Genomic DNA, 27,419 nt, shown 5'->3' on the forward strand with positions numbered 1-27,419 from the left:
TCAACCAAACCACGTGCCAACACGTGGGTAGAGAGTACGGAGTGAGTAAACGGAGTTTGAGGTGTGTGTGATGAGTATGTTTTGTCCTTTTCATTTTTGTACCTAAAATCATGTTTTACCTCTGTCTTTGTCTTTTTATAGTGAGCATGGCAGCTTACAGACTAACCAGAAGACGTATATTCTGTCTAGCAGGGGTTTGCTCTGGCCTAGCCACATCAGGTTGTCTGCTCCTCCTGGTGAAGGAGGAGTCAGTCAGCTGTAGAGGGCCAGGACAGTGCAGACACCTTGCTAGCCTCTCTTATCAGACTCTTAGGAAGAATGAGTTTAGTTTTAAAGTCAATCATCCTCATATTCGCTCTGTTGATATTAATTATCTTCCCTCTAATTCACCTAATGAGGACAGGTACTCTTTTGGAGGTTTGCCGGAATCTTCTGCTGGTCTTTTTGCTGTCATTGATGGTCACCGAAGTTTTCATTGTGCAGAATTTTTACGTCAAAACCTCCTCAAGCATGTTACCCAGACTCTACGAGAAGGAGGTGTGGTTAGTGGCTCGCTGAACATTCATCGTGACGGCGATACCTTGTTAGATGCTGGAGGCACCGAATCACTTCAACTACCTGATAACTCTGATAAAGTACCTTCTCTCCTTCGTAAGAGTTTTTTGGACTTGGATAAGAATATCAGCGATGGCGGATTAGAAGCCGTCGAATTGGTAAAGAAAGGTCACTCCATCAGAAGTAACGAGGGGATCTTTGCGAAATTAGCCCAAGCACTCAGTGGGGCCTGTGCGCTCTTTGCCATGATAAACCCACAGACGATATATGTTGCTAGTACTGGAGACTGTCGTGCAGTGTTGGGCAAGAAGGCCGGGAGTGGATGGGAGCCAGTAGCTTTGAGTAAGGATCAGAATGTTCATAACGAAGAAGAAGTGAATCGTGTGAAATCAGCACACCCTGGTGAAGAAGACACGGTCATTAGAGAATCAAGACTACTAGGTGGGTTGATGCCTTTTCGTGCATTTGGTGATACTGAGTACAAGTGGCCCGAAGAGAGTCTGTCGCATGTTCATTTTGTACTAGGAGACTACAAGACTCCGCCTTACCTAACGGCCGAGCCAGTTGTAACCAGCTATCCGTCTACTGGGGGACAGTTTTTGATATTAGGAACTGATGGACTGTGGGAGAGAATGAAGGAGCAAGATATAATCGATGTGGTTGGTAGACATTATGATAAGGAAGGCAATAAAGACAAGACTTCTTCAAAGACGTTTGGATTATGGAGCAGTAAAGAGAAGACATGTTGTGAAGAGTCTGTTAATTCAGCAACCGAGTTGCTATGGGAGTCACTGGGTGGCTCTGATAGGTCAGTCAAGCAGTTATTAGAGATACCAGCTGGAATGAGTAGAATGTACCGCGATGACATAACCATTATTGTAATTCATTTTAAATGACTTTATTAGCTTCATATAGTCATTCTTGTTATATTATTTACTCTTGTTATTATGAATAAAAAATTTAGGCTAAAAAAACAAAAAATTTTTTTTGTATTATTTCAATAAGTGTGATAGCTCTATCCATTCCAAAAAAGCAATCCCTTGTAATATACTGTCGCTATAGTCATCAAGTTTTCTTTCATCAATGTAAAACTCTCTAAATTCTGGAGTGACAACTAAAGTATTACCAAATGGAGTTACAATCCCTTCCTTATCCTTGTCTCCTATCAATCTTTTGACCATAGCAACAGCAGACCTCTTCTTTTTTGGATGGGTTTCGAGCTCAAAATACTGTCCCACTTTTAAAGGAGAAATGGTGTGTATGGTCATGTTACGCTCTTTGCCTATCGAGTATAGGATTGCCTCTTCAATCCTCAAAAGCAGTGATGCTTGAAGAAATCCAGCATTGGGAAACTTTAATGTCCTGTGAGACTGTCTCTCTAGGAGGTAGGCATCAGTTTTTGGAAGTAGAGAAAATAGCTCAGAAATCTAAGTAAAATTAAGAGGTTTCGTTAAATTCTGAATATAATTATTCTCTTCTCTTTTACTTGATCGTATGAAGACATTAGTTCATATGGCTTAAATATAACTTCAAATTGTTGCCATTCTTTCAAATGAACCCCCTCCTCCCTCAGTAATGAAGTAAAAGTAACTACTTTGGTACCCAAATCAATTGACGTGACACTATTAGGATACTTCAGGATACTATAATGACATATTACAGAGAAAGTTCGAACTCACTTTATCGCCATAGGTCTCAATGGCATAACAGTAGGAATTAAGGATTTTCTTAACATTATTATCACCTGACCACAAAGCAAGTGAATTGGAGGTCACCCATTTAATACTCGTTAAATCCTTTAGCGTGATGGGGCCTTTCTCTCTTAAAGAAAGTATCCGATCTCTCATTTTGGGGCCCAGTCTATTCAATGTTAGCAACTGGCTTGGTGTAGCTGTCTCAAGAAATAAAAGCAGCTTCTTTAAAGACTTGACTCCATTTCTCATATCCATTATAGACCATGCGTGAGCACGTGGGTGGAGGTGGGAGCAAAGGCGGGGCTCGTAGGCTTGGTCTATTGCGGACGTCACATGACACATGACCATACAGCAAGAAATTGAAGAAAACAGAGAAAGAAGAGGTGAGAAGAGTTTTTAAACGTTACAGAAACTAAGGTAAGGCTCTTTAATAAGTATTTAAACTATTAAGGGTCTTTTGTTTTACCTTAAGGCATTGGAAATGAGTGAGAGCGAGCGTAAGCCGTTGCTTGGTCCTGATACTGGTAATAATGATGCCATTCCCCAACCTTCTGCCCCTGAACTTATCGGGGAACAACCCCCTCCTTATGTAGAGGAACCCTCAGTTCAACCGCAGATCTGTAAGTTATTATTATTGCTTCTTGTTTTGATAGTTTTAAGTTTTGTGAATGTTACGAAAAAAATCGTGACGGAAATTTTTTTTCGGAAATGCTCAGGAACAGTTTTATGATTAACTTTTAAAATTCATGAAACGTTTAATTTTGATCGGAATCTGCTCAAACCTACGCAACATAAGAACATGACTGTGTATAAGAAAGAAATTATAAAAATGGAAAATTCTCTCCTAGTCATTTTGTCATTTTTGCCAAAATTTGGCCCGAATCATGTACAGGGACTTTGGCCTGATTTTGGAACAACTTTAAAATTCGTAAAAAATTCAAATTTGATCGGAATCTGTTCAAACTTGATATGCAACATTAGAACATGTATATGTATCAGGAAAAATTATAAAAATGGAAAATTCTCTCCTAGTCATTTTTGCCAAAATTTGGCCCGAGACACTGTACTATAGTACAGGGACTTTGGCCTGATTTTGAAGCAACTTTTAAAATTCTATAAAAAATCCAAATTTGATCGGAATCAGTTCAAACTTCATTTGCAACATTAGAACATGTATATGTATCAGGAAAAATTATAAAAATGGAAAATTCTCTCTTAGTCATTTTTGCCAAAATTTGGCCCAAGAACATGTACAGAGATTTTGGCTAAATTTTTTGAGCAACTTGACAAAATCCACTTACAAGAAGCTGCATGAGCATTATGCCAAAATCCTATAGTAAACCCTGGTCTCACCCACAGTAACCCGATATTGATCCACTCCTCCTCCTATTAATTACATGTATCAATTTAAAATAGATAATCCTGCTCCATCCTATGATAATAGTGCCCCACAGCCGGGAGGTGCTCCTGATTTCAATGCTCCTCCTCCTGCTTATAATTACCCAATGACGCCAAACACATTCGTCCAGTGTCGTGTATGCCAACATGTGATTAACGTACCTCAGAATACAGCAACTAGAGTAGTCAAATGTACCAACTGCAACGAAGCTACAGTGAGTGAACTTTACTTACTGCTACATGTAAATATATTATTATTTCATTTGCCTTTGGGTATAAGGTGATTGTGGGTGGAGTCGAGGGCGTGTCGTCGCGTGGGTTTCTGGCGACTCAAAGTCGGCTAGGGGCGAGCCAGTGGCCAGCCAAAGGTTGGCCTTCCCTCCTGAATTTACCTAAACTCGCCACGTTCTGTTAATGTAGCTAAATGTTATTCATTGCAGTGTCAAGGTTTCTCTGGTTCATTTTTATTATTTTAGTGTGTGTGGCTGTCTGGCTTCTTACTAAACGCAAATTATTTTAGTTTATGACCACTATGTTTTTGTTTAACATCCCCAGCATGTGCTGTGTGTAAATGAATTGGTATTATTTTGACTAGCACAGTCTATTGTTTTTTGTATACATTTAAGTGTGTTTGGACTCTCTCTTGACATCATTGAGTCTCTTATGATCTAGTGATTTATTAGCTAGTGTTATTATTATTATTGTCAGTATGTTGGTGACATCTTAATTACTTTCCTTATTGTGTGATATTTATAAGTTTGTTAGCTGGCTTGGAGCAGCTGTTTCCTAAGGATAATAGACAGCTGGTTGTGGTCTCGATTGTCTAGCACTTGAAGTCTTCCTGTGCTATTCACTTTTGGAATTAAAAAACACTCACTTATTCTTACACACGCACATATGACATGATGATAATCCAAACCGTCCATGAAGAGAAAATTTATTTATTTTTATTTGTAGCCAGTCACATCTCCTCCACCTGGAAAGAAGTATGTTCGATGTCCTTGCAATTGTCTACTGACTTGCTCTGTGACAGCAACGAGAGTAATTTGTCCTAGAGCAAACTGGTAAAATCAGTATTATATGATAATGTTCTTTTAGCATCTCTTATCTTCTCTCTCTACACCACAGTAAGAGAACTATAATGGTCGGTGGTAACATGAGACAGCCATCGCCCATAGGAATGGACAGGATCAGAGTAAACTGTGGTCACTGTAGAAGGACAATACTGGTAAGCATTTGTTTGCAAGTTTTCATAAAAATTTGTTGTGATGTTAACTTTGATGTACATGTACATGTACATGCATGTATATATGTACATGTACATGTACATGTGTATGACTTACTATCCACAAGGTCATCTTCCTCAAACATGTTGCTAATCAAATTGTGATGGTAACTTTGATTTATCAAACTTTTTGCCAACCTAATGACAGAGTGTATACAATACATTTAGCCAAGCCAAGATGAAACATGATTAGCTTGTATATACATGTATTTATAGTTTATAATGTTTTGGAGTTGCATTAGTTGATATTAGTTTTCAGTTTTATGGGTTGTGAGTGTGTGTTACAACTCAGGAATGGTTTTCACTTGCCAGTTTGGTTGTGCCTCACCCTCTCAAAAATTTGGCATTGATATGGACGAATTTAAAAATGATAGTAAATTGATTTTAGTATCAGCTAGCATGGTGGTCCTTAAAGGTGGTCCTTATCAGCATTATCATTAATAAGACAATTTATTCCAGCTGTAATTATGGTTCCTTCGTCTTATAGTGGCCTGGAAATGCTGCTGTTGCAAGATGCCCTCACTGCTCTAGAAGGTAAGGAGAAAGAGAGAGAGAGAGAGAGAGAGAGAGAGAGAGAGAGAGAGAGAGAGAAGTGATCATTTTAAAGAGAGAGACACTCTCTGGAGTGTTTGAGTAAAGGGAGGGATCATTATAAGATGGGTGGGTATTAGAAACCATCACTAATTGACCTCTCTTTTACTCCCTTATCTCTCTCACTCCTCTTCTCCCCTATACTCTACCAGGTCTTATGTCAATCACTCGTGGATGCAGTCTCGTGCCATTTTCTGCTTCTTGCTGGGGGCACTAATGCTGATTGCTGGCCTCATTGTCACTGTAAGAAAAAGTCCTCTAATGCATTACCAATGCCTGCATGTATGTAGTTATTGCTTGAGCCTTGTGATAATTGACTCTTACACATTTGCAGTATTTATTTTTGTTTAACTGGTGTTTTTGTGTGGGTCTGTAATTATGAAGTCTAATTGGCATTTGATGGCTCCTAATGTTCAAGACACTCATCAAGTGTTTATGAGGCATAATTTGTAGTCTGCAATTAATGATAATGATTGATTGTGAGTGATAATACATAAAGTGCCAAGTCTGCAATTGATGTTATATGTATTCCATTAACTGTTATACTATATACTCTTATAAGCCAGTAATTTTTGTCATAATACATGAAGTGCAAAGTCTGCAATTCATGTTACATAGCTACACTATACTGTATGATACAGTATTATATACAGTATATACTCTTATAAGTCACTAATGTCACCATAATAGCCTCAATGTGTATAATAAACTTGGTCTACTTAAGTGGGATGGGGCTGTGGTAGACTGCCAGCCTTTATCAGTAACTGAGATCTACACATGATGTCATTATGACAGTTAGTGTTTACATTGCCCATTGCCTGTGTTAGCCTCTGTGTTAGCCTGTGTGTCATAGCCGACTCTTAGGCTCTCTTTTCTTGTTTTAGGGAGTTACTGCTGCTGTGGCTGCTTCTGTTGGAGGTAAGTCTTTCTCATGCATATAATGTACCTATATGCATGAGCCTAATCTCGTTTTGTTAATTATCTTCCTTTCTCTCTCTTTTCAGGTGTTTATGTCATATCAGTGGGTGAGTCCTTAATATGTACATCAGTATGTTACAGTGTCCTCTAGTACAAGACTATATGTGCCATTCATATCTACATTGTGTATACCTTGTCCTATGCATGTACATGCTCTTCATCCTCTCCCTGTCTTTCTTGTAGGATTGTTTGTTTCTGCTTTTGTGCTTATAGTCCGTGGCATCTTTTACTGTGTCATGACTCGAAGTGTGCTCGAGACATGAAGAAGGACCCACACCTCTTTCCTGTTGTTGATGTCCCTTTACTTCTCCCTACCTGCTACTCTTTGCATTTGACTGTCCTTGCATAACATTAAACCTAACATTGTGTGTGTGTGTCAGTAATGATATATATTATTATAATTATATTATTATTATTATATCATTTTGTATAATTATTTAATAATTATTTTGATCGAAATTGATTCGTTAATCAAGTACGTGGGTGGTTTGGTTTGGCGCTAAAACGTTAAGATTTTAACATAAAAACTCAGCCCTTGTTCACAAAGTACTAATAAACTTGTTGACACCTTGAATACCTAACGAAGTGACAAAAGTAATCTACGATTATGAAAAGAGCCATTATGCTGGTACAAATTACAAGGTGGGTTGTTTTATAAAGAATTGGTATTCATAAAACATCTATAGACTATAAGTATATAGACTATAAACTATGGACTTAGACTATGAGTTACTGATTACATTCAAATTACAAGAGGTCGGGCTTGCTCCATGTACATTATGTACACTCGATCCTTTTATAAGTGTATCTATGTGTATGTGTGTGTGTGATCACTGCATTATGTTCCTCCTGTTCATTACAAGGATTGTTGTACAATCAAAACATTACGTTTAAATTTTAAACATGACAATAGCAATACATATGATGTGATTAGTATGATAAAATATTAGAAAAGAAACCAACAGGAAAATTAAGAATCAAACGTGTAAATAAGTGATGTAAAATACCCGAACATAACTGAAACACAAGTATAACAAAGAAATCAGCTGTTTAGAAAATCATCGTAGGAGCTTCATGAAACTTCAACTGAGAGAGTCCTTGTCCTCATCCTTCAAACATTCTTTCCAACTATAGCCACATTGCTGCTGCTGTAGCGATGAGGTGGTAGATTGAATAGGCTGAGGCAACCAGCTATCACCCACGGCATACGGCGGTAAACCAAGCGACGACCATGAGAGAGAAGTGCCCTGAGCCATACCAAGAGGATACCCAATGTCAATTGGATGAGGGACGTGCTGTGGAACCTGGTGACTGAACGGGTGATGATGAAGGACTGGACATGACGATAGCCCTGGTAGTTGCCCACAACCAGTTGTCTTGCAATCAAGTCTTGCCTGAGGAGAAAGAGGAGGAGGAGGAGGTCGTGGAGCTGGTAGCTGTATCTGATGAGGTGAGACCAATGAGTGTGGACTCCTTGAATAATAATATGGCTGCATTCCTCTTGTTGATATCACGTTCGGTGGTGAGAGATTGAAATCGATGTTCCCTTTTCCTCCATCTTCTCCTCCTCCTTTACTTCTTTTTTCCTTTCTTCGTCCCTTCCCTCCTCCTCCATCGTCCTCTGGCAAACCGTACGAGTGCTTTTGATGTACCCCATAACCTTCAAAACAAAAGAAAAACATCTAATGAATGATGCATCTGGAAAATTACTTGTTCATTCATGCATGCACTACTAAGTAGTGCTTGAGCACCTCAGTATTCAATTATAACTCACCACCAATGCCTCCTACAGTAACTTTATTCTTCCTCCATCTATCGAATCCTACTTTCCTTATGTTCCTCCTTGCATTGGCAAACCAGTCGTTGAGCTGCTTAAAGTTCATCCCCGATATCACAACCAGTTGCTCCTTCTCAACTCTTGTAGGGTAGGGGTTCCCTTGGTGCAAGTCCAGCCATTCTATGAGGTGTGTAGCATCCCGTCGTCTGCGCCGGCTACTTGCAAGCTGCACTGAGCCCTCTAACCCCTCCATGCTCCTCTCCTTCTCTTCTTCTTCTTCTGCTAAATCATCCATAAGTATTGTAAAGAACATTGTGCTTCTTTCCCGGATTTTATTTTCGAAGGAGCATTTTGTGCGCATGCTCATAAAGTTACGCGCGGGTTTGATGTAATTCAAACATAGGTTCAAATCGCGATTGTCCTGGTTACTCTACTTAAACCATATAGAGATTTAATTTGCTCCATAGACCACTCATTAACCTAACTTTATAGGTTGTTTTGTATCAGATAAAGTCTATATTAAAAAGAATATTCTCCTGTTTGTCTCTCCTGAGTTGTAAACAGCCAGACCCATTACACGCTGTTGCATAATGGCTTGCCAAAACATAACAGCTGCCACGTAGTCTGTGAATGGTATCCCAAATCTCCAAAATGCAACCAACGCAAATGCTTTAATTAATTACATCATACTTTTAGTTGCAATTTCTGGATGAGAATTTACGATCCATTCATAAACAACAATGAATTGATAGATGCGAAAATGATGTTTTTATAAATTATTCTATAAAGTAATGATTATTTTTATATTGCTGCTGTGTATTGCTGACTGGTATAAAGTTAATATTTTTGTCTATAATAATAATAATAATAATAATAATACTATGATGATGAATAATGAATGGATTCGATTGATAAGATGCAAAAGAGGGATAGAGAAAAGAATATCAAGTAAAAGAAAGGTATATAGAGAGTGATAACATGACAAGATAATAGAAAAGTGAAGGTATAATGAAAAAGCCAGCTGCTGCCATTTCTCCTTTATTGTGAGTGAATAATAGAGTGACTAACAAAATGCATATAATGTATGAAAGATGCTACATACAGAGAAATACAAAAATTGCGAATATAGCTAGTTCTGAAGTGTCACTCCACTTTTGTGATCCGAGAGCACTAAAGAGAAAAAGAGAGAGAGAAAGAGAAGTAATGTAAAGCAGATCAGGTTTATAATTGTAACTGTGAAACAATAAAGCTGACAGTAGCTGGCAAATAGGCCACATAACTCCAGAGGAGCTAAAACAATGTTCCTTTTCAGTATCAGTGCATGACATCAAACACTTACAAACATGGCAACCATATTATATAATAGCAGCTACCAACTTATATAGCACTTATAAATTATATGGTACTTACTTGGCTCTGTTGATGCACACTCGGGTAACATTTGATCGGGAGAGTGCTGCTGTAGCGACGAATACGATGAGTCTCCGACGTCGATACTTTGTGCCGAGTGAGTTCTCAAAGAAGTGTCTGCACTATAGACCTGTGCAGTCAATGGAGAGTGTAAGGGAGCTGTGTTACCAGATGAGGGACGACTGTGGAAAGATACAGGAGGCGAAGAGAGTATAGGGGTAGATGGCCACTGGCCAACTGGTAGGGCTGGCATACCCAAACTCATTGACCGAGTGCCATAAAACCCGCTAAGAGGCGGAGTGGTAGAAGACGTGGGTTGGAGGGTGCTTGAATCGTAGCTCGTTCCCCCTAAGCCATTAGTCAAGTGGCTTGTCATGCCTGAACCTCCTGAGAGAAGTGTGTTTTGTTGACTTGGGTAGCTGGAATGAAGGCCATTGGTTAAAGCACCGTAAGTAGCAGCTGCAGCAGATGCATATGGAGATGAGGATAGCCCATGATAAGAGCCAGCTGGAAAAGAAAGAGAAGAGAGTAAAACAACATATCAGGGGAGAGAGATGCAAGTATGAGCAATATTGCTAGGTTCACATTAATTAGGGATTGAGTCAACTGTTTATAAAGATAATAAGGTTAGTGTGTAGGCATTTTACTCTGCTATGAATGAGTGGTTTGAGTCAACAGGAGGATTCTGCTTTCTTGCAGTATAGTACACATGATATGCACAAAAATTATAGTACATGTTATTGTTTATCCTGCTCACTGAGCTGTATCTTTGTACACTAGACCTTAGTGCCACATGTACCAAGGATGTAAAGTATGTGTAGATCTAATTATCAAGTGTCTTATGTGGTGTTTTTAAAGTTTTTATACTAACCTGTAAATGAGTCCAGAGAGCCTATGGAGCTCGCCCGAGGAGTTGGGAAGTAATCGAGTGAGAATGTGGAGCGCCCCTCAAGCCACGTCTTCATTCCTATCTTCTTGATCCTCCGCCTGGCGTTTGCGAACCAAGTCGAGAGTTGAGTCATGTTCATCCCTGAATAGTAGGCTAGATATTGCTTCTCTGCTTTAGTTGGGTATGGATTGGACTGGTGGTCCTCGATCCACTTGACTAGCACTGCAGTATTTCTCATTCTCCTTGTTATTGACCCTGCAGCTGAATAACCACTCAACGATCCACTAGAACCACTACCTCCGGTAGCAAGAGAACTGGAAGAAGGTGATGAAGAAGAAGACAACTTTAAGCTGCTGCTCCCTAGATGGTGGTGACTATGCCCCGCTAGTGAATGCTGGTCTGACATGTAGTGCAATAGACCTGCTTATCTCCTTCAGTAGCTTGTATGCTGATTGCTGCACACTGGTCTCTTCCTTTTGTGTGTTGCAAAGCTGATGACAGTACTACTTGAACTGACTGCTGTTGGCCTTGGAACATCCACCCTTTATATAGCAGCAGCCTTAACCTGAATTCCTGATGACTGGCTACACAGTTTTTGTAATTATTATTTTTATACTACGCGACATAATAACATGCGCCTCATTAAATTAATCCACTTAATGAGAATAATAAATTAATTTTTCAATGGGTTTCCCGCCAATTCGCGGGCTCGGCTCGGTGGGCAGCAGTTTTCACTGGTACATATGGGTTTGAACAAATAGGGGGGTTGAAAAAAAAGGACAGATTTGTATTAAAAATAACGAAAAAAGAAACAAAATAATAATAAAGAAATAAGCATGAGAATGACTTGTAAAATTATCGTCTTTATGAATCAATAGTAAGAAAAAAAGAAGCACGTGTGAAATGTATAAATAAAAGAAGCGTGGAAAAGAAAAACAAAGAAATAAAAGCAATCCCTTGCTAGCAGTTTAAAAACCCTCGGGTGCACTAGTAACGGACTCCTCATCATCAGAAAGAGAAGAGAATGAAGATCCATCCGGCACATGTCTTCTACTCATAGTATAATCTGATACCACAGATAAATCGTCAGCTCCCATAGGCACAACATAATCATCGTGTCTAAAGACCATCGACTGTGGCAGGATACGTCTCTGCTCCGGCTCCCTCTCCTCTACTCGAGCCGGAGAGAGGAGGGGAGCATCCTCTTCCTCTTCTTGAGACGTGCTCTCGTTCTGATCGCTCGGTGTGTTACTGAGATCATCATGATAGCTCAAAGAGATTAAGGAGGACGAGTTATCACCGTGACCATCGTCGCTCTGCCCGTCTGCCCTCCTTATAGAAGTGATGTACTCATTGGGCACTGATGGCTGCTGCGATTCTAATACGTTGCTTAACGATATAGCATATGGCCCGTTAGACAGTCTCCTGGACCTATAGAGAGAGGATATAATAGATACTATTGTCCCACTTGAATGTTTGAATAGCACCATTATGGGGGGATTCAAAAATTCAAAAACCTCTATTTGAATGGGGTAGGCGACCTCTCTCTCATTGATGCATAGACATTGGAGCATAAAGGGACAAACAGAGGCTCCCTATTCATAAATAATACCAGTGTATAGAGCTCTATCGGTTATACACACTCTTAATATAACTCCAAGCCTTCAATGCTAGAGTATGGAGGAATACATACCTTCTGATGCGATATATGCAGCAAATGCACAGAGAAAGAGGCAGCAATAGAAGAATGAGAAATAAGACCACACCAGCCACGAACACCACAGTTATGACACCTGCATAATAACAACCACATACATTATAGCGCATTTATCAAACTGAGAAACTGTCAAGACTACATAGTAGTAATAATAATAATAATAATCACAAAGTGAGTGGCAATGCTGAGGTGGGGGGATACTAAGAGTATCATCTATGGTAGAGTGGAGGGTGCGTTAATTGCAAAGTAAACAAAGCGACCCATCCTACCCTCCCCTACAGTGTGACCTTGTCAAGAGCCCATGTGTATATATACAATGGACTTGTAAGAGCAGGCTACATGTACACATGTACACTGACAGTGGTAAAACATTATCAAAACATTTTTAAAGCTTAAGGGGGAGTCAAGGAAAGAGCACATGTGTTGGAGCATGTGAGAGAGTGTGTGTAAATAAAAAGGAATAGATTACATGCAAATGCGAAGACTACCAATTAGGAAGGTATTAAGTTACAAATTAAAATTGTGCGACAGTTTCATTATAAATACACTAGCATACTTGAATTGCACGACGGAGTAATTAGAAAGGAACTTTGCGTGACATTGTATGCAGTCTTGTTCTGGAGCTCATACTCAACATCAAGTACTAAGGTATAGTTTGATCTTGAATCAGACAATACATCAGAGCCCAACACGTGGCTATTGGAGCTCCCATCTAGATCAATGCTACCATCAGCTCCACTGCCTGATGAAAATGATAGAGTTTGACTTAATATCCTTCCAGAGCTAGTGTTGTTCAGGGCCCATGACACCTTGTAAGCATAGCAAGAAGAGAATGGGTTGTACGACGCCTTTGATACAGAGAAATAAAGAATCTGTGGGAGTGGGAGAGTGTCTGTTGGGAAAAGAGAATAAAGAGAGTGAGAGAGATGAATAAAAATGTGAGAAAGGAAGAAAGAGAGAGAGAGGGAGGAGAAGTGAGACCAAGAGTGAAAAGAAATGAGGTTCACTGACCGACCACGACCCAATAGAGTCTAACCCACTCAACACAATACACAAATAGTAGAACAATGACTCACATACAGACACACACTCACAGCTTAAAGTCCTAAAGGCAAAAGGAGACGACCACGGTCCATCCCCTATGTCAGTTGAAGCTTGTACCCGTATTATATAGCCAGAGGAAGGGAGGAGGTTGAATAGGGTCACACTGGTGCCTTTTGAAACCACGTTGACAGTGTTGTGAGTCGTATTACTGTAGTAGGATATACTATAAGAGGCAATGGGTCCATTCCTTAGCTGTTCCAATGGAGGAGACCATGACAGGCTCAGTGAGGTATTAGTGGCTGAGACGAGAGTGATATTAAGTGGTGGTCCTGTTGGCACTATAGAGAAAAGAGACAAAGAACATACTCATAAAATAAAATAGGGGAATATTCATTATCTCATATAAATAAAGAAAATTAAGAAGCTCTTTGAGGACAAAGAAGTAGTCAGTCTGCACAAACATGTACTCTCTCTCTCCTCAATCTTTCCCTCATCACAAATTTCTAAGAATCAAAGGCCAAGGTCGCATGGATGTATGCATGATTTAATATTAGGGAAAGCACTAACAACAAGCTGGAGTATTGCTAAAAATAATAGCATCGAGTCATTTCAAAGTTTTCCTGTAGGAGTGTGGCCAGTAAAGAATGTAGGCATTTAAGGAACTGGAAGTGAGAGTTCCAAGAAACATATCCCCACCACTTGTAGAGTACATTCTGTACCTTCACTCCCACACAGCCCCTATCCTTATATACGTACATGTTCATGTACTTCTCTTCAACACGCTCTATTATGTACTATACACCGTTCCTCTCTCTCTCTCTTCCTCCCACACATCTTGATAAACTTGTTTGTCTCCGACTTGTTCTCTTAGAGATTGTGGGTGTGCATTAGCTATGTATAACTCAAATATCAGAAATACTTATAAACCAACACCAACACAGTGGCTATCAAAACACAACAGGAGCACTCACTGATGCATTTCCCAGTTACTGCTCTTACATCCAATGCCAACAATGCCCGGAATGTACTCCCTAAATATCTTACCCGAGACCAAATCGCATTAGAGAGAGAGAGAGAGAGACAAACACAAGGTTTATACAACTTTAGTATGCCATAACTTAGATACACCATGTACTTGTACTAATCCTCCCTCCCTCTCTCTCTATCTACATGTATCTCTTCTTGTCTTGCTCATTCCATTCTAAGTGGTCAACATGTACTTACACATGTAGCATGCAAGCTTCAGCCCACTAGCACTTTGCTCTCCTTGTACATGTACAAACACTTAGCAAGGCTTGTAGCTGCTAATGACAGTACATTATAATGAGCCAGAGCATTATAGTGTGAGGGATAGTTGTACACAACACAAATGAGGGTGAACAAACATGTGCACGCGCAGCGAGCATACAAAATAGTACAAGTAGTACATTTGTACATGTACATGTAAATGATTGTGTGTGTGTGTGCGTGTTCATTTATTGCAGCAGTCTCTATTCAAAGTGATGCAGTGTCTACATGGAGAGTATGTTGTTATAGGCTGAGAATGAATGGAGCAAAGGACAAGTTACTCAACCAATTGATTAGCGACTTCAAACATAAACCCAATAATAAAATACTTATATTGGATAGAAGAAAGAAGAGGGAGAGAGAGAGAGAGAGATGCCTACCATCTGGAAGAGTTTTGATGATTATTCCAGGTGAGCTGGGTCCAAATCCAATCGAATTAGAGGCTGTGATGAAAAACTTGTATTCGGTGTAAGGAGAAAGCCTGCTCAAGTTATACGGAGAGCTCTGAACATCTACTAATCTCTGGGTCCCTCCCTTGACATCAAGTGATGATATCACATACGAAGTGATCGGTCCATTTCTCTGCTCCTCTGGAACTGGGTCCCAATGAAACAGGACTGAGCGAGAGGAGAGAGGATTTCCACGGAATTGAAGAGGGAAACCGGATGGCTCTAGAGAAAGAGAGAGTGAGTGGTAACTCATTTGTACGAGTAATATAGAATAAGCAAGAAAAAATTAGAGAGAAATAAATTTGCAATTAGATGTAATTCAAATATAATTGATGAGAGACAATAAAAAAATTAAACCACGAGTAGGAGACGGATAGCAGTAATTAATAGAGAATGTTGCTATATCAAGTTACTATCATAGACTATCTCACACACACACACATACAAATATATCCATGCACATTAGTTCACATGTGTTCGCGCCCACAACATGTACATGTACAAATACAGCCGCACATTCATTACCTAACGACCTCATGATGCCATACATATGTAGATAAAGAGAAGAGAGAGATAAAGAGAGTGAGAGAGAGGATAAATCCGCCCACCCAGAGTTATTGAATACAACTACGATGTACAGATACACAGGATTTCAGTTGTCACTTTGACTAACTACCAAGTCCTACATGGATCAGTACCACAGGCCTACAGTGTTGGTAACAACGTTAAATGACATAACAAAGTGTGCAGCTCGTGTACGAAAGATGTATAACCAATGTATAACATTTGCTCCTTAACAATATGCACACAGAGAGAAAGAGAAAGAGAGAGAGAAAGAGAAGAATAAAAACAATGCCTAAAAAGCCAGTGAGTAATGACCATTTAAAAATGACTTAAGGATAGTTAGTCTATATAAAGTATAGGTCAATTAGAGAGAGAGAGAGAGAGGGAGGGAGAGAGAGGAAGAGAGACAAACGAAATGCATTAGGGTGAATCACACACACTATACACAGATGGTTGATAGACGCGGAATGCTAGCAAAAGGTTAACACCCTTGTATCGCTCCAAAGGAATAGTTGTAGCAGACCATTAGTATCTGACAAGCCTCTAACAAGAGTACAAGCTGATAGGTTACACTTAACAAGTAGCAATTCCGGAGTTATGGGGGGCATAGGATAGGGAGAGAGAGAGGGGGAGAGAGAGGGGGAGAGGGAGAAAAAGAAAAACAAAGTATCATATATTACACGAGGGAGAGAGAGTGAGGGTGAATTGCTCTAAATGTGAACTCTGTACACCAAACCCAATAATGAAAACCCCTTATTGAATAAAGGATAACAAAAAGTCAACAAAATATTTCTGTACAATGCAGACTACTAATTTTGTATATAAAGGACACAAATTAGGCCTAATTCAAAACGTAGGACACATATACCTTTCATATATAGCAGAAATGTACAGAGGACAATGGTCTTAATAGAGACAACAGTTCTGCAGATATAAGACATCCTAAAACATACCATGGACATACCACCATACCACCATTACAAGCATTGTTATGAAGGACAGAAGAAAATGAGAATAATAAACAAAGAGAAAGAGAGAGAGAGAGAGAACTACTGATATAAGGATGGATGTACAAGTATTGTGTACATGTACATATACAATCTGTAGGTTCATGCAGCACATGCTAGACTTAGACTACATTGTATGTATAAGCCAATAATTGAGTGAGAGTGCTGATACTATTAACATCCTTAACTTGGTGATTGTGGTTATTATCAAATTAGAGAAGGGAGAGAGAGTGACAGACTTTCTCACAGACAATCAGATATAGGCCAAAGCAAATGGAGAAAGGGAGAGAGACGATAGAATTGGTAATTACACTGTTTAAAGCTTTGTTTTCAAACAACAGTCTGAACAAAAGACCACTTGTAGGTTTTATGTGTACATGTCATACTGACTGATCCTTCTTCCCTACTGAGGCAAAATAATCTAAAAATAGTTGCTAGGGCAACAGACCCACCACAAATAAATAGTTTACTAAAGAAGGAAGGCACCCCACGAAGACCAAAACTATACAGTGTGTGCATACTCATTACATTTGCTTTCTTTGTTTTATTTGTAAGAGTACAAAGGAACAAGAATGGAACAAAGAATACACAATTATATGTACATACATGTACATAATCCTTACATGCGTTTGATGCGTACAAAATAAAGGGAGAACACAGTACACAAAAACATGTAGAAGGCATTAGTACATGTTAACAAATAATTACTGCCTTGAGATAGGGCCAACAAGCATATTGCCCAAGTACAGTACTATACACCATTATATCTAAATATCATGTAGTAGTCTTGTATGCACGTAGCAATGAATGAGGATGCTTGCAATGAAATTTCTTGGAAAAATAGCCACACACACATACACACACATATATGTACACTCATATAATCAATTAATCAAAATGCACAATTGATGAAATCATTTATACATGTACATTAAATGGAAGTGAAGGTTAATCTATAAAGAAATCAGTTATATACTTATAAACAACAACAACAATCAATATAAGTATATTATTGGAGTATCAATGGACAGAGTGACATATTTATGATTAATGATATTAGCAGAGCCGCATTATATCATTAATATATAGAGTATCCTTAAACAAGACAAAGTGACCAGACACACAGACAAGACACTGTTTGACGTTATTTGGTCAATAAATATTAATGTAATGGCCGAGTGTCTGTAGAGACAGTTATCAATATATAATACGATTAATAATATATTAATGATACTGAATAAGAGAGCCAATATTAAGAGTAGTAATGAAATAAAAAAATAAAACACGGAATATTTGATTATAATTGCTAGCTTACGTCTAATACAATACATTATTAAGAGAGCAGCTGTACTTATGATGAGAGAAAAAAAAGGCCGAGTACTATAAGACACTATTAGTCTGTTACCATGTACAATACATGATCTACATGTATGACCACATCAGACCACCCTAGTAACTGGATTAATAAAGAAGCCAGGCAATGAATAACATTACAAACAAAACGGTAATTACTATCAGATACTACGGCAAAAACAACAAGAGCATATCTCTTACTATCTTGCAGTGTAGCGCATTCTTGTGTAGGACAGACCGAAGGCTCTGAGTAGTAATTGTAAGAGGTTTCTGACATCACAGAATAATTGCACTGGGTCCACGGGGTGATGTCATGGATGATGAGTGAGACTGATGAGTTTGGAGTCATGATGATTGAATTGGGACAGGAGTTACTCGATAAGGAGAAATTAACAGGAAATCCATTGGAATTAAACTGGAATTAGGGAGGAAGGAAGAGGGGGAGAGGGAGAGAGAGATGACAGATGGACAGATACAAGTAAAGGAAAAAACAAATGACGAGTTAGGCTTGAAAATGGAGAGAATCACAGAGAGAGAGAGAGGGAACACTATGACTCAAATAAACAGGAAGAGGGGATGATAGAAAAAGAGCAGACAGTACCATATGTGCAGCATACAGTGTAGATGTACTACTAAGGGGAGGGAACTTACAGTCCATTTAATCTCTAATTGTGACTTTGATAAACCTTCACAACTCTGACAGTTGATACCTAAAAAAACACAACACATGAACCACGTAATGCATAAACTCCCTAAGGATGCCAATAGACCCAAACAAATGATGGTCATATTTTAAAAATTGTCGATTGTAAAAACTAGATTTCAAATCCAAGCCACAAAGTACATGCACGCAACCACACTAAGCCACAGCATGTCTGGGTCGACATTAATCACATTACCCATCATGTAAAGGAGATGTAATGTGGTGAATGGAAAGGGAAGGCAAAGGCAGAATGAGTAACAATTATGATCCAGCCATGATAATGAGTAAACTTCCCAGAAGTACTTTACTACTAGACTGGAATACAAAAAACCACAATAAACATTGTGTGGGAGAAAGGAAAAAGAGGACCCAAGGGAATGTCTTTTTGTATTTATAAAGCATAACGACACACCAGCTGTGTACATGTACATGTACATGTACGTAAGGTATGGCCAGTGGCTATGGCTGTGTTACCATTGGAACAAACTGAGTTCAATAACAAAACATGTTGAGATATACATGTACATGCACACACATAATAAATTTTACACAAGAAAAATGTAACATAAAATACATGTAATACAATAACAAACAATTATATGAATCAAAAATGTACACTTGAGCAATTATTAAGATTTGCTTTTAATAATAAATTAGAATATAATTCGAAAACAATAAATAAATTATGTCCAATGCATACGCATCGTGTAACGCGTGACATGCGGACATGTGTACCAATTGAGACTCCATGCATGTCTTGAATAATAGGGTCAAGAGATACACATCACCAACCAGACATAAAATTACGTGTGCTAAACCATGTAATTACATGTAGAGAGTACAACGAGATGAAACGATAACTGCATTCAGACATGTTTGGAGCTTTGGGTACAAATTAAACCAACAAGGTACACACATAGCGAGGTACAGGTTGTTTACGAGGATTGAGTGGGAGAGGGTTATAAGGAGTGTCTTTAAGAGAGAGAGAGAGAGAGAGAGGGAGGGAGGAGGGAAGAGTTAACACTTATTAGCATTGATTACAATAGCCACCAAACTAATGCTTTAATAGTCTTTAATCTTTACACTGACTCACCATTCAATGTGTTACTATTAATTGACTCAATATAGTCAATAGCTAGCTAGGTCACCATAAAGTCTGAGCAATGGTAAATAAACTTGATGTCAACACTTCAGCAGAGACTATTAGGCTACATGTACATGTACATGCTTTTAAGCATTAATATCAAATTCTCGTTGCTACAATATCACCACAATTAAATAATCCCAATGACAACATTTGCTACATGCAAAACATAAAAACAATGGAAGGGCATACATTACTACACATGTAACAGTATAAATGATTACAATTACATTACTATAACATGTACATGTAGTTAGTAGACAGACATTAGTGCCTACAGTCATTAGTGGTTATACCTGCCCTACTGTGTGTGTGTGTGTGTGTGTGTGTGTGTGTTTGCCTCCAGTTATGTATCATATCCGCTCTCAAGACTATCATACCAAATATAGTAAAGGGCCGGCAGTGTTTACACACAGGGTATCCAAGATGGCCCTCCTCTCCCTCCTCTTATTCCCAGTCTTATTAGTGAGTAGCTAAATACACTTGAGGGCAATTGGATTAATATAATACTCCTTTGACTGTTGTGGGATTATTGTCTCAAGGAGATGATGCTCACCTCAACCACGATCCAGCAACTACATGTACAAGTATATATAAACTCTCTCTCTCTCTCTCTGTGCGGGACAAAGTTCAAAGATAGTCTCTTCATCGCTCGAAACAGTCCGAGAGACTAATATTGATTAAAATACTAATTAGGATGATAATGATGAATACACATAGATGCCATACAGATCAATACTGACACCTAGAATGACGCCCACGCTTATTATACACACAGAACATTATAAGACATACAAACATACACACCGACTGTACACAAACATGATTGTCTATGTACACACTCACCCACTACATATTCTTATTTAAATTCATGAGAGAAGCACATACAATAATACACTGTAGGCTTACATGCACGTACAAATGACCATTGGAATGTGCATGTAACGGTTCTCAGGAAATGTGCTTGTATATATTCAGTCATCAGCCATCATGTACATGATTAAGTTTGTCAAAAAGTCTAAGACAATGCATGTTCATGTTCTTTGATTAAAATGACTCCAAAATTTTTCATTACTATGCTTAAAGTATAATATATGCACGTGATTCCATTATGAGTACGCTCAGAATGTTCTCCGTGATTAAAAAAAATTAATACTTATTTTACTGTACATTACTTACTGGATAAAGTCTGTACAATGACAGGGCTTGATATTCTGCTCATTGTATTGTCGGCATAATAAGAAACCAGGAAGACATAAACCACACCTTCCTCGAGTCCAGACACAGTCCCACTGGTAGAGTCCTTGCTAAAGTTCTTAGATTGGAAACCTTTCGTATCGTTTGGAAGACGAGTAGACGAAAGCAAGGCTTCAACAGCATAATATGCAACATAATACTTTAAACTATCAAACTGAGAGCTTGAAGAGCGGGACCAGGATATATTTGCAGTAGTTATGCTAGGCGTGACATTAATAACAAGTGGAGGTAAATCTAAAAGGAGAGAGAGAGAGAGAGAGAGAAGAGGTAAACAAGTAGGAGTGAAAGAGAGAGGGGTAGGTAGGGAGGGAGGGGGATGCAACAGGTTAAGAGAAACACGCGATTATTAATGCATAGCAACCGAAGCAGGCAGTGGAGACAATTTGTAGAGATTAATGACACAGTGACACTGTGACATACTTAAGAAGCAATGTCATAACAAACATACAACCATACATGCATGTACATGTAACTACACATACAAACATGTACAAACATAGATACACGTATTCCTTGTACATCCAAACAATGGTAACAACCAGGTCATAAGCCATTCACATCATACAGAGATATATGTACATACATAGGAATTGGACCTTGATCATCATGTACATGTACTACACATACCAACTGGTTTAGTGGTTTGATTTATGACGTTTGACAGAATGCTTTTAATGCCACCAATGTCAGCTTGTACGGCAAAATAATACAAGACATTAGGAGAAAGACCAGTGAAAGAATAACGGACTTTATTAGTGACAGCATCAACCTTAGGAAAGAGAGAGAGAGAGAGAGAGAGGAAGGAGGAGAAGGAAAGAGAGGAAGGGAGACAAGAGAGTATGAGAGAGTGGGAGAAAGAGGAAAGAGAGCGAGGGAGAGAAGGAAAGACAATAACAGGGATAAGACACACACATTTAAAGAATCACTAACAATACTATACTACTCTATATCATAATGAAAAGTGTTGATTGAATTAGAGTTCAAATCACTCATAATGTAGAGGGAGGACACAATGAATATCATTAATTACTCGGAATAGAGTAAGAGTGAGAAAGAGAGAGAGGGAAAGAGAGAAAGAGAGAGGGGGAGAGCAGGTGTTCAACTATTGCCTCCCACCATGGGATATTGGTAGTAGTCATGGCAACAAAATTAAATCAGTGGTTTATATTTAACAATGTGGTTGTATGGCAGCAATGGCATGTGCCTCTCCTCATTCTATACACACAGTCTCTCACACACACATACACACACAGGCATTAGGCCACTCTTCTTCTAAAGCTTACCATTGAGAGGTCATTAGGACTGCTCCCTCTGTAGAGCTGATAAGTATAGACCCTGTCCACGTTAGGGACTGGAGGGTCCCACACAATCTACATGTTAATAAAGAGAGACAAACATCACTTTTGGTGTACATGTACATGGACACCCACTCAATCCACACCTGTCCATTCATTCCTCCACTCATTGGTTCATCCATCCCTGGAATTACATCAACTTACTCACTTGTTAACCCTCTCCCTCTCCCTCTCTCAATAACAACACACACACACACACACTCCCTCTCTCTCTCTGCAGTGGCTACAGTTATTACTAATACATGAGAGATGGATTATGATCATACTATTATATAACTTAATAAAATTCTACAAGGGCAGTCTCCCAGGTTTACACAGACATTATAAACGTTGAGAGGTTGACTATGATTAGATATGGTACATTAATTTGTACAAGTTTTCCCTGTAGATATGTAGATGCAGACAATAAGAAGAGTTATTATTTTGACAGTAAACAAAATGTATTAATCAATTGGGCTAAGAACACATACACCCTCCTCAGGCCTACATGACATCAGTAAAATTCCATAACAAAATATTCATTATTATATATATAAAATGGCTTCACAATCAATAAGTCCTTTATTTATAAAGCATAACCCTGGAGGCGTGTGTAAACACATAATGCAAATATTTAACAACAAGGAGCAAAAAGATGGACACACAAGAGAAGAACTACTACCTACGCGTCGATACACTACACAAGTGCCTCTCCCCCTCTCCAACTAATAACAGCTGCATTAATGTTCACATCACATAAATGTGTGGACGCATTAATCTCTCCTAAAATGTATTCAATACAATAACAATGGCTTCCTATGATATGGTGTGGTACTTAATGAATCTTTTGAGCTTCAAGCCATACACGTGTGCTAGTTTAAACCAAGAGTTGAGCTGAGGTTTAATATTTTAGTCCTTTTCCTTGCAGCTGCATGTAATGGTTGAAACCACCGCCGACTCGTTTAATTAAAAAACACTAGAGCAGTATATATGGGAGGTCCTTCATGTGCAGGCTTGAGAAGGGATTAAAGGGAAAACCAAATGTTATCATAGGAGTCTACCACAGGGTGAGAATGAGACTTAAAACATACTGCATAATTACTCAACTAGTAAAAATGATATTAATCGTCTTACACGAGTTACATAATTAATTTCTGGGTTAGGTCAGATCTTCTCACAAACAAATTAAAAAGAATACATGTACATGTAGGGTCTCCGTGGAAACGCTCGGCCTTGAATGGGTGCTGTTGTGCTAGGGATTAATGTTTGTTTACACACACAGTTCTATTGCGTTAAAAAATGAATAAATTTATTATTTTATAGTGTTTGGGAAATCCCCCATACCTGCATGATTAGTAAAGCCATTTAAGCATCATTATAACTCAATATAGAGCAACTAGAATTTACTTAATTATAAAGACTGCTATTGTCTTCTGCATTATAATTATGGGGAGCTCGAGGGTACAAAATAACAAATTCATATTTTGACTTTTTCAATCTAAATATTTAATAATACTTTTTCAATGACAAATATTGTACAAGTTATGAGCATTTAAAAAGCAAGTCAATTTCTGAAAAAATGCCCTGTACTATAGCCCATGGTTTTCTCCAAAAAATGGCTCTGAAATCACCCCCAATTTTTATTACATTTTCTGATACATATTGATGTACTTATGCTATGTAGAAAGTTTGAGCCAATTCCGACAAATATTTTTTGAGTTATGACCATTAAAAAAAACTCCAAATTTCGGGAAAATTCCCTGTACTATAGCCCATGGTTTTTTCCAAAAAATGGCTCCGAAATGACCCCCAATTTTTATTACATTTTCTGATACATATTGATGTACTTATGCTGTGTAAAAAGTTTGAGCCAATTCTGATAAATATTTTTTGAGTTATGACCATTTTAAAAAACTCCAAATTTCGGGAAAATGCCCTGTACTATATATAGCCCATCATTTTTTCCAAAAAATGGCTCCAAAATTACTCCCAATTTTTACTACATTTTTTGATACATATTGATGTATTTATGCTACGTAAAAGTTTGAGCCAATTCCGACTTTCAATTATTCGAGTTATGACCATTTTTAAAAACTACAAATTTCTAAAAAAATACCCTGTACTATAGCCCATGGTTTTTTTTCCAGAAAATGGCTCTGAAATCACCTCTAATTTTATAATAATATTATTTAAAAATAGATGTACATATTGAAAAGTTTGAGCTACATTTCTGACAAAAAAATTATTTCTATCCCTTCTCCTTCCCCCTCTCTCTCACCTCAACCGAAGTTGTTGTAAATTTTATAACATCTAAATTAATCGGAGGACCAGTGGGAGCTAAGCAAGAAACACAAATAACTAACAATAAATAAAAAACAAGAGGGTATACCTGTGCCTCCATTTTCAAAAATAACTGTCTGTTGGCCGGGACTACTGCTGGGAACACCTCCTTGATAAAGAATGATCCTAAAAGCATAAAATGAAGCAACTCTCATTCTAGTGTACACAAAAGAGGTAGAGTTCAATAGCCCAGAAACGTTGTGATTGGTCTCGTTAAAGTCTTGCGATAAGCACTGGACAAGAAACTGTGTTGGTGGATCGGTCGGAGGATAGTCCCATACCAAGAGGACGCTAGTGATATTAATAATTAACACTTGAGGGACTGGAGCAGCTGGAAAATAAATAATAATTATAAGTACATGTAATTATAATTATTATAATTAGTCATAAATGTACAATCATAAGCATACACATGTACTATTAATACTTTCATTCTTATTTAATAATCGACTCTATTTTTATCTTCATTTATGTTGCATAAATAATTTATGCACTTGCAAATCAGAGGTTTAAAATAATCATTGCAATAGTTCAAAAATTTAATGGCCAATCATGCAAAAATACTGGTTAATGGTTATTACTAATAATTATGATAATGAATATAATTATGGCTGCTCAGTGATGAGATTACATGGAAGAGACAAACAGTATTCAATGGTGCAATGTAATGATATTCATAGTTCATATTTAAGATATCAGATTACTTTAGGGGAATAAAGTGACATAGCAAGAGAGGAGAGAGAGAGAGAGAGGGAGAGAAAGAGAAAGAAGAGGGAGAGAGAGAGAGAGAGAGAGAGAGAGAGAGAGAGAGAGGAGAGAGAGAGAGAGAGAGAGAGAGAGAGAGAGAGAGAGAGAGAGAGAGAGAGAGAGAGAGAGAGAGAGTGAGAGAGAGAGAGAGAGAGAGAGAGAGAGGAGAGAGAGAAGAGGAAGAAAGAAACAAAAGAATTATACAGGAATGCAATCAATGCATTATAGAGTGCAAGTTCATTGGTCATCCAATAAACAACCACCACATGCAATATACATGTACATCCTTTCTCCACTCAAAAATATTCTAATAGACGTACACGTATACTTACTTGTTGTTTTTAGTGATACAGGTGGTGATGATGATACATTTAAAGTATTGTTGCTTGTTACATTATGTCTGTCCAAAGATTGAACAGGTACTAGTAGAGGGGGAGGAGGAGGATGAGAAGAGGAAGAGGAAGGAGAGGGAGTACTGCTAGCTGTCGGATTAAATACACTTGATTGCTGGACTGCAAGAGAAAGGAAAACTACAGAAAAGAAAACAGCAACATTACAACAACTGAGACCAGCCATTACAATGATTGCAGACAGAGCCTCTCTCTCTCTCTTTTATACAGAGTGAAGCCGTACTAAACTATATTCCTCTTCACTCTATCTTTAGTCCTCATTATAGCTCACGTCACGTATTCTCGTTAAAATACTTTATCACAATATTCAATGGCCCAGCCCTTCATGAGTATAGAGGCATTTCCCCACAACAGAACAGCCGACTCATCGCAATGGATCAACAGAACATGAATACTAGTATAACCACAATCAATATTATTAGAAAATGATCATGTACTACTCTGATGCACACACAGTATTGGTGAGAGTCACATTGTGTTAATATTAACGTGTGCAAGAAGTAGGCGAGACTGCTAGCCGTGTGGCAGGTGTTATCAAATTCATGAGAAGCTAGTTCAGTTAAAATATCACGCCATTGGTCACTACACTATAAAAATACAATGGAAACTGTAATAGGAGTAATAGAGAATAAGACCAGCTGCCCTTCAGTATAACAACATGTACATATATACATGTACACATGAATACAAGTGTATTATTTATAATAGCTAACAAGGCTACGTGAGAAAATAAGATGCTGTAAGAACCTGTGAATACATTAATTATTATACTATTATTACAGGGAGTTACTATGCATGACATTCTACTGTACATGTACATGTACATATGTGAACATTGTATGCATGTTAGAGCTGCTACAGAGTTAATATACCATGTCAAAAATGAACCAATCCTTCATTGTATTATGACATAAGCAATAACTCTTAATAGAAAAGCTGCTACATTGAAAAAACTGCATCACTATCAAGAGAATATCAAACAATGCTCCATACATGTATATGCATCACGCAAGCATACATACATCCTTTTGGGACAAAATTTTAGTATTGTCTAACATTCAAGGTGGTGCATTTTAATTAGATTTTAGTAAAAAATAAATACATCATCAGTTTAAATATTTACCTTGATTACATATAAACAGGTGAATAAGAGTCAGAGCTAGAAGAGATGGGGCCATGGTGTAGGTGTATACCTGTGTTGGCTGCAAAGTAAAATGGAGTCTACAGAAGAAGTGATATATATATACATGTATGATTAGAAGACTGATCTACTGTCAGCAAAGTTTACCATTTAGCCAGAGAGCGGGTGTCTGCCTCCTTCTTGCATACCTATAGCCTGAGCACCATAAGCAAAGGATGGAGAGGAGAGGAAGAAGGAAGGAGAGGCTCCAACTAAGGAGGAGTGGTTGTGTGTTCTGGACAATTTTAGGTTTTTCCAAGAATTGTGGGTGCGGTTATTCTAATTATTTTATTAGTGACCACGCCC

General features: G+C 38.2%; 5 protein-coding genes across 5 annotated transcripts; 2 read left to right on the forward strand and 3 right to left on the reverse strand.

Annotated features, from left to right (window-relative positions):
* Positions 1–30: 30 nt before the first annotated feature.
* On the forward strand, positions 31–1,528 carry LOC100636527 (pyruvate dehydrogenase [acetyl-transferring]-phosphatase 1, mitochondrial-like). Its single transcript, XM_003384564.3, has one exon. It carries the CDS (start codon positions 111–113, stop codon positions 1,449–1,451), a length of 1,341 nt encoding a protein of 446 aa, XP_003384612.2. The 5' UTR covers positions 31–110; the 3' UTR covers positions 1,452–1,528.
* A 19-nt stretch (positions 1,529–1,547) lies between these two features.
* On the reverse strand, positions 1,548–2,604 carry LOC109580496 (uncharacterized). Its single transcript, XM_019993745.1, has 3 exons — positions 2,235–2,604; positions 2,042–2,188; positions 1,548–1,982 (listed from the first exon to the last, which is right to left on the reverse strand). The coding sequence occupies exons 1-3, from the start codon at positions 2,595–2,597 to the stop codon at positions 1,548–1,550; spliced, it is 945 nt and encodes a 314-aa protein (XP_019849304.1). The 5' UTR covers positions 2,598–2,604.
* On the forward strand, positions 2,576–6,957 carry LOC100632025 (type 1 phosphatidylinositol 4,5-bisphosphate 4-phosphatase-like). The gene is made up of 10 exons (XM_003384528.3): positions 2,576–2,666; positions 2,722–2,869; positions 3,666–3,862; positions 4,605–4,711; positions 4,776–4,875; positions 5,420–5,466; positions 5,676–5,766; positions 6,408–6,441; positions 6,528–6,548; positions 6,685–6,957. Exons 2-10 carry the CDS (start codon positions 2,731–2,733, stop codon positions 6,762–6,764), a joined length of 816 nt encoding a protein of 271 aa, XP_003384576.1. The 5' UTR covers positions 2,576–2,666; positions 2,722–2,730; the 3' UTR covers positions 6,765–6,957.
* A 2,233-nt stretch (positions 6,958–9,190) lies between these two features.
* Positions 9,191–11,247, reverse strand: LOC105316905 (BEL1-like homeodomain protein 9). The gene is made up of 3 exons (XM_011412187.2): positions 10,560–11,247; positions 9,689–10,195; positions 9,191–9,448 (listed from the first exon to the last, which is right to left on the reverse strand). Exons 1-3 carry the CDS (start codon positions 10,981–10,983, stop codon positions 9,408–9,410), a joined length of 972 nt encoding a protein of 323 aa, XP_011410489.1. The 5' UTR covers positions 10,984–11,247; the 3' UTR covers positions 9,191–9,407.
* Positions 11,248–11,321: 74 nt separating this feature from the next.
* Positions 11,322–27,355, reverse strand: LOC109580498 (protein sidekick-2-like). Its single transcript, XM_019993746.1, has 15 exons — positions 27,222–27,355; positions 27,057–27,154; positions 25,856–26,053; positions 24,826–25,107; positions 24,715–24,773; positions 22,386–22,472; positions 21,730–21,871; positions 21,025–21,336; positions 18,650–18,708; positions 18,200–18,413; positions 15,006–15,296; positions 13,389–13,676; positions 12,851–13,186; positions 12,271–12,370; positions 11,322–12,008 (listed from the first exon to the last, which is right to left on the reverse strand). Exons 2-15 carry the CDS (start codon positions 27,109–27,111, stop codon positions 11,546–11,548), a joined length of 2,886 nt encoding a protein of 961 aa, XP_019849305.1. The 5' UTR covers positions 27,112–27,154; positions 27,222–27,355; the 3' UTR covers positions 11,322–11,545.
* Positions 27,356–27,419: the final 64 nt, after the last annotated feature.

The sequence above is a fragment of the Amphimedon queenslandica genome, unplaced genomic scaffold (genome assembly GCF_000090795.2).
Source record: "Amphimedon queenslandica unplaced genomic scaffold, v1.1 AMPQUscaffold_13489, whole genome shotgun sequence".
NCBI lineage: Eukaryota > Metazoa > Porifera > Demospongiae > Haplosclerida > Niphatidae > Amphimedon > Amphimedon queenslandica.